At 45.1% G+C, this 8,195-nt stretch overlaps 1 protein-coding gene across 1 annotated transcript in view; it reads left to right on the top strand.

The window, feature by feature from the left end:
• Positions 1 to 5,258: 5,258 nt before the first annotated feature.
• Positions 5,259 to 8,195, top strand: part of LOC109481341 — a 37,229-nt gene continuing 34,292 nt past the window's right edge. The window contains exon 1 of the mRNA XM_019783873.1: positions 5,259 to 5,465. Within this exon, the coding sequence (XP_019639432.1) occupies positions 5,405 to 5,465 (61 nt within the window). The 5' untranslated portion in view covers positions 5,259 to 5,404. The remainder of the gene's footprint in view (positions 5,466 to 8,195) is intronic.

The raw sequence follows: 8,195 nt of genomic DNA, 5'->3' as shown, positions 1-8,195 counted from the left end.
TTTGCTACTGGGGATTACTATACTATGGCAATCACTCGAGATCTTTATTTGCAATCAGATTCATATACAAATTCATGCACAGATACAGATTCATGTACAGATACAGATTTTCCGAGTATGATACCGTGTCAGTCCCTACACCTGAGCGTGGGTCACAGTTGACACGGTGGCCTTCGCGTGGATTTGCTTAAGGTGGATAACAGGTTTCAAATCTGAGACCCAGACTCACTGGGTATTAAAGCAATCAATAAAACGCTGCCTGTACAATTTGTGCCTGTACAATCTTCATAAACCTGTTTATTACACTGATGTAGTAGAGGTTTTGAAATTACCGTAATCCAAGACTCAAAGGTAATTAGAGAATAATTATCTATGTTAAAAAGACATTAATAAAAACTTTTTCCCTCTGTAGAGTTACTGATAGGTGTACCAAACTTTTGTAACCTAGCATGAAAGTTCATCTGAGTTGGTGAAATACATGAAGAAAATCAAACTATTCTCCAATTAAAAAAAAAAAATTAAGTCACCAGAAATTTGATGACAAAAAATTCTGGTGAGTTAAATTTTTTTTTTAGTTGAAGGACCAGTTTAATTTTCTTCACATAAACTTTTGTAACCTGTTCATTAATTGATTACAAAAAAGACTTTTGTTTGGGCCAAACACCGTCCGTTTGTGCAGGTAAAGCAACACCAAACACGGGACCAGGACCTAAACACAGGCTTCCCGGCAGGGCTGAAACAGATCCATATACCGTCCTTGTTACTGTTTTATTATGTATATAGATGAATAAAAGAAATCTATGCCCAGCAGGATCCAACCACAGACCACCCGGCAGGTATTGATTAGGTGGCGAGTCTCTGAAGACCCGCGTACGGGGCACTGCCCTGTATATTATCATATTTATTTATTTCAACACCAAAAAAGCAAACCTTGCAGCAGGGATGAGAATCCCTGAATTGAAAGAGTTTGCGTACAGGAAAAAAATTACAATAGGCAAGGCAAGCAATATATACACACCCTCATATACACTATAATACATACATAAAAAATTTGTACCAAGCAAAAAAACTTTATACAGATGAGGTTTAGGAAAGATAAAACTAGTGATGTGACAGTTCTTTGTTGTATAGGGCTATGGCCCTGTGGAGAAAGGACTGCTGGAGCCGCTTTGTCCTAGCCCTGGGAGCACTCACGGCCTGGCTGTTCCTTAGGATCCTGTTGGTGGCTGCAGGGTGCTTTAGCCAACCGTGCATCGGAAAATATTGTGGTTCATATGTAATCTATTGTTGTTCCATTACCTACAGCATGAACTATTTTTGATTTCCATTATTTATTATTTTGTTTCTGACCTTTCCCACCTCTTTTTTGAGTTGCGTTAACAATTTCTGTAATCAGATACATATTTGGTATAATCTGTATAATCTGTTGATTCATATAATTTGTTAAAGTGTTTTTCAGTTCAGCTTATGTTAGTCTTCTGTTAATTCTGTTGCATCATTATTTTATTATACTCCGTTGTTACATTTTGTATTATATTGTTTTAAATGGCCTCTCGGGTCAGAGCATCATAAAGTACATATGAATACAGATCTCCAATTATTGATGAGTTATGATCAGGCTGCAGATCGTCTGGCAAGAAGACAAGAGATCGTATCGTACAATAGTTGGTACTTAAATAGAATTTTGGACAAAAAGCTGCTGATTTCAAAGCTAAGTACTAATGGCCATCCCAGCGCCACACATTAACCACACTTAACCCTGGCTGACTATTTTGTATATATCACAGTTTTAATTATTTCCTCTTTTCACATTTCCATACTATATATTTTTGTTTGTGCACCACCACCGGTCGCGCCAGGGTACTGCCCCCCCCCCCCCCCCGGTTATGATAAAAGAACTTTGCGCAACCGCGAGGGGTTTTGTCCAGAAATCTGTAGATGTAGAAGACCCAGAAACTGGGCCGAAATTTGGTGAATTAGATACCTTAACTTCGAGAACAGTTTAATTGTCCCACATCCGTAAATGATTTCATCAGGTTGGTAAACGACTGAATAGCAAAGTTCTTTTATCATAACCATTTATTTTTCAAGAGCCGACGTTTCGATGGCCGTCTGTCATCTTCATCAGGGCAATTCTGACTGGTTTACTGTGCACTGACACTAGGTGTTACTTGGTGCATAGTGCACTGAAGGTGTTACATAGTTCACAGTAACAAGTAACATCTAGTGCCAGTGCACAGTAAACCAGTCAGAATTGCCCTGATGAAGATGACAGACGGTCATCGAAACGTCGGCTCTTGAAAAATAAATGGTTGTGATGAAAGAACTTTGCTATTCAGTTTGTCATTATGGCGCTGTTTATGTTGATTGTACGGGTGGAGAAAGGTTTTTGTACACTTAAACAGATGTACAAGGCCAGTCATAACACCTGTACGTTATGGAAACGTACGATCTGACAACACACAGGTCTGTCTGCACGTTATAAAAACATTCAGGTAATCAATTTTACACCAACACAAGGCCACTTGCTGATGTATATATATGAAATACACACTGCCCAAACTAGCCAAGGCCACCTCAGCGCTCAATCTAGCCTGGTATCCAGTCTGATCGTGGTCCCGCCCGCCTCGCATAGGTTTCCCGGTGTGTATTTCAGGAGAGATTGATCAGAAACCAGCTCTCCAAGCATACTGTCTCTTATTAGCGTAACACTCCTACCGGGACGGCCTGTTAGCACTGGGCGGGGGAAGCTATTAGAGCCCCCGAAGGCACAACCTGCCCGAACACCCCAACACCCCCTATCACGTAAGACTGGATACCAGGCTGCGCTCAATCCGGGCTGACTGTTATAACGCTCAGGTCGTCCTGCGGGCCGCTTTTCATTATAATCCTGAGTTAGTAGGAAACAGTCAGACATGATAGAAAGTTACATCAATTGAAGTCCTACTGATTTAGACATATTCTACACATTACGTCGACGAAGGTTAGACATCCAGGTAATACGATACGTCAAAAAGAAGTTACTCAAGCAACTGGATATGGTTTTGAAAACTTATTCTGCACATTGTTAGAGGACTGTTAGGGCCATGTTTACCCTGATGTTGACAGGTCTATACTACACTCCAAGAGCTACATCATTTGATGTCTTTTTTGGCATTTTTATCGGACTTTTTCTATTTGTACTGGCATATTTTTTTTTGCTAACCAAAGTGGTACATTTAATTGTCCGCGGGCTTCATGGCATTGGATACAGCCTTTCGGCGTAACACACGATTCTCGCTGGCACGCGGCGCGGCGGCAGCTGGCTGATTGATTGATTTAGGTCCGGTAGGACTGTCCTTCATACCCACCGCTGATCGACAAGTTGTTTAATACTTAAACACTGCCCGGGAGGATCTAACAACACACTGGCCTGTCTGCACGTTATGGAAACATTCAGCAAATCAATTTCACACCAACGCAAGGCCACTTGCTGGCTCAGGTAGCCTCTATCAGGCTTCGGGAGGCGGCTGGGAAGAGTAGAAATTGGCCAAATAAATAGACAACATGCCGGGGGAGTTGGTTTGCTAGAGATCTAGAGTACAGTTTGACGATGTAACTGTACTCATTGTACTACCCGGGAGCATCTAGAACATGCCATGCACGTTTTGCTTGTCTGCACGTTATAGAAACATTCAGAAAAATCAATATTACACCAACACAAGGCCACTTGCTGATTCAGGGACGTTATTCATCTAAATGTACCAAAATTACAGAAAATTTAAGAAGTGGTTTACCTTCCCTCGTATTCGTATTCAGTATTAGTTTAGATCAGTATATAAAGTAAACATTACATCTATCGTTGGGAACATGACAAACGTCTAAACAAATACAGGAATGCCCACTTTTTTGTAATATTGACCAGCTTTACATTATAACTTCTACAAACATTACACAAAGAAGACATAATACTTTGTCAGAAGCTCTTTGTGGCATACATGTTCAAGCTTCATATATACATTTTTAAGAAGTTTCTTTTATTGTAAAGTTACAAGAATAACACGAAATTCGCTTTCTCTGTGCGGACATCGACCTTTAGGCCAACTGGACCCTCTATGGCCGGCCAACTCTCCTGGCCAACTGCAATCTTTTTGGGTATATTTCTACTATTTATTCAGACTGGAAAGGAGTCTGGTGGAGACTAGATCATGTTATTACTAGATCATTTCAGGGCAGCAAAACTGAAAATATTCTGAATAAGGTAATATTTGTGATATTGACACAAACTGCTTTACATCAGCACATTTGAGTCAGCATTTCATACTTTGGGTACAGAAACAATCCCCAAGATGAGTCCTTTATTTTCTGGATGGTACCCTAACAATCAGCCCAGGGCCCTTCCAGTAATCATTTTCCGTCAGAATTTTTGCTCCATGAGGGTCAATATACATTGGGATAGTGTGGTAGATAAATGACTAGAATATTGGCTTTGAAAAGTAGGGTTTCCAAGCCCTAAAAACTGAATTGGATGCCTTTAAAAGAATAACACATAACTCCGTTTTCTGTATCAGTATAGCCAGTATAACCGCCCTTCGGAGTAACACACCAGCTTCTGTATCTGTATAGCCGGTATAACCGCCCTTCGGCGTAACACACCAGCTTCTGTATCTGTATAGCCGGTATAACCGCCCTATGGCGTAACACACCAGCTTCGCAGGCACGCGGCGTGGCGGCAGCTGGCTACATTACACCGATCGACTTGTTACACCTAACCCTTGAACAGCTAACTCTAGACATTGTTTAAAGCTATCTATTGACAATGCCCCTATTGTACTAGGTGACAGCGAGGTCCACTCTTCGATAGTTCTAGGAAAGAATGAATTCTTGAACACCCCAATCCTTGGTTGATAACTCTGGTACTTGAAGGCATGGCTATTTCTTGTTCTCTTCTGGGCTGGTATTAGGTACTTAGTAATGGGACGTCCACCAGTTTATTAGTACTTTTGTACATCATGCACAGTCTGGACATCTTTTTTCTGTCTTTCTGTGTGTGGGTGTCGACCTTCGGGTCCCTGGCAGGCCGGATCTCCCGCTGTATGATGACATCATTATGTTATGGGTGATCCCACGTTTGTATTGATGGCATCACATCGCACCAACCAATCAGCGGGCAGAAAGTATCACGTGGCATCACCTTGCACCAATCAGCGCACAGAGAAGTACGTCTGAGTTGGCCATTAAGAGGCAGGCCCGGGCCAAACTCCGCCAGACTTCGTACGGACACCCGCCGTACAACTTACGGACCTCCCGACCGACTCCAGACAACCGTCCGGTCTTTCCGACACCAGACGACCGTCTTACGAACTCCAGACAACCGTCTTACGAACTCCAGACGACTGTTTTACGGCCCCCAGACGACAGAAGGATGTGGAGGCTGGTTCTGTGCGTGTTGGGCGCGACCGTCTGCAGCACTGCGGCGGCTAAAGGTGAGTTACTGATCCCGTATCTCCCTAGTTTCTCTCATATCTCCCTAGTTACTCCCGTATATGCCTAGTCACTGACCTGGAGACGGATAAAGGACCCCGTATCTCCATAGTTACTGACCTGAAGACGAAAAAAGGACCGGTATTTCCCTTGTTACGTATCTCCCTAGTAACTGGTTTGAAGACGGATAAAGAACCCCGTATATCCCTAGTTACTGACCTAAAAACGGATTCGAACCCGTATTTCCCTTGTTACTCCCGTATCTCCCTAGTTACTGGCCTGCAGACGGATTAAGAGCCCCGTATCTCCCTAGTTACTGACCTGGGGACGGATAATGTTATGTATGTCATGTATATGCTGAGCAATACATTTTTATTTGTGTGTACATTACGGCTGATGAAGCTATGGGGAAGAGTGAGTGAGTGAGTACATTAGTTGACTAGTAATTGTAACAGCTGCTTAATTCCTGGCCTGGAGACGATAAAGGACCCCGTATCTCCCTAGTTACAGACCCGACGCTTTATAAGACGGATAAAGGACCCCGTATCTCCCTAATTACTGACCTCACTGACTGACTGACTGACTGACTGACTGAATGACTCACTCAGTCCTCTTGCACGGAGTGCGTCGAGCCCACCAGGCGAACCAGCTCCCTCCATTTCTGTCTGTCCTGGGCGAGCCCCGCGCTTACTCTGGGGTGGTGTTGTCCAGGACCAGGTCCTTGGCCAGGACGTCCGTCCAGCGGGTGCGCCCCCCTCCCGTGGTCTGCTCCACCCAGCGGACTGGGGGGTAAAGTTCAGGATAGCCCGGGTAAGGTGGTCGGGTGGGAGTCGCGGGACATGTCCGTACCAGCGGACTCGGCGCATCGCTGCCACACGGAAGGCAGGAGGCTGCTGGGTCCTTTGGCTGAGCTCGATGCCAGGCAGGTGGTCGAACCAGCGTACCCCAGGATCCTTCTAAGGTATCTGCTGACCTGAAGACGGATTAAGAACCCCGTATCTCCCTAGTTACTGACCTGGAGACAGATAAAGGAGCCCGTATCTCTCTAGTTACTAGCCTGGAGACGGATTAGAGCCCCGTATCCCCCTAGATAGTGACCTGGAGACGGATGAAGGACCCGTATCTCCCTAGTTACTGACCTGAAGACGGATAAAGGACGCCGTATCTCCCTAGTTACTGGCCTAAAGACAGATTAGAACCCCGTATCTCCCTAGTTACTGACCTGGAGACGGATAAAGGAGCCCGTATCTCCCTAGTTACTGACCTGCAGACGGATAAAGGACGCCGTATCTCCCTAGTTACTGGCCTAGAGACGGATTAGAACCCCGTATCCCCCTAGTTACTGACCTGGAGACGGATAAAGGAGCCCGTATCTCCCTAGTTACTGACCTGCAGACGGATAAAGGACGCCGTATCTCCCTAGTTACTCCCGTATCTCCCTAGTTACTAACCTGAAGACGGATAAAGGAGCCCGTATCTCCCTAGTTACTGACCTGAATATGGAAAAGGACGCCGTATCTCCCTAGTTACTGACCTGGAGACGGATAAAGGATCCCGTATCTCCCTAGTTACTGGCTTGCAGACGGATAAAGAACGCCGTATATCCATAGATACTGAACTAAAATCGGAAAAGGACGCCGTATCCTCCTAGATACGGACCTGAAGACGGAAAAGGACGCCGTAGTTACTGCTAATACTGGCCTGGAGACACCCTGTATCTCCCTAGTTACTGGCCTGATGCTTTATAAGACGGATAAAGGACCCCCAGTATATGCCTAGTTACTGACCTAGATAAGGGACCCCGTATGTCCCTAGTTTCTGGTTATCTGAGACGCTGAAACTGAGACCCCGTCGTCTGTACTTCCCTCCCTCCCAGCGTCCGGCGGTAACCAAGGCGACGCAGCTTCCCGCGGGAAGCGAGCCGTTCCCGCCTTCGTAGCTGACGCGGCGAAGGACGTGGCGGCGAAGGTGGTGGACAGGCTGGGAGACAGGGTCGCCGAGGGAGTGGTGGAGAACCACCAGGAGAAGGTTGGTTTGTTTGTGCATTTCGGGAACCTCCAATTAGTGGACAAAACAGGACAGGGTCAGTATGTATAAGGTAGTACTATGGCTACTGAGGGAAAAGTAGCACCAAGGACAGGGCCAGTATGTATGGTATAAGGTAGCACTATGGCTACTGAAGGAAAAGTAGCACCAAGGACAGGGCCAATATGCATGGTATAAGGTATGGCTACTGAGGAAAAAGTAGCACCAAGGACAGGGCCAGTATGTATGGTATAAGGTAGCACTATGGCTACTGAGGGAAAAGTAGCATCAAGGACAGGGCCAGTATGTATGGTATAAGGTATGGCTACTGAGGGAAAAGTAGCACCAAGCACTGGGCCAGTATGCATAGTGACAATATAGTTACAATGAAACCACTACTCATTCTGGAGTCCTCACTGTACATACACTGTGCTAGGCGTTGGGCGCCCTGAAGGAGTACTTCCGGGACAGTTTGACATGATGTTTGTTTATTTCCTGTAAGATGTTTGTTTATTTGTTTATTTCCTGTGCTAGGTGATCCGCTCCTTGGAGGACTATTTTTTGGGACAGTTCGACATGATGTTTGTTTGTTTTTTGTTTGTTTATTTGTTTATTTCCTGTTCAAGGTGGTGGGCTCCCTGGAGGACTATTTCTCGGGACAGTTCGACAAGGCGGACGAGGAGTTTGACAACGTTCTCGGGCGGAGC

This window comes from Branchiostoma belcheri, unplaced genomic scaffold (assembly GCF_001625305.1).
Source record: "Branchiostoma belcheri isolate BF01 breed outbred unplaced genomic scaffold, Haploidv18h27 scaffold55, whole genome shotgun sequence".
Taxonomy (NCBI): domain Eukaryota; kingdom Metazoa; phylum Chordata; class Leptocardii; order Amphioxiformes; family Branchiostomatidae; genus Branchiostoma; species Branchiostoma belcheri.
The sequence above is the reverse complement of the archived record's forward strand: the minus strand, read 5'-3'. Positions and strand labels throughout refer to the sequence as shown.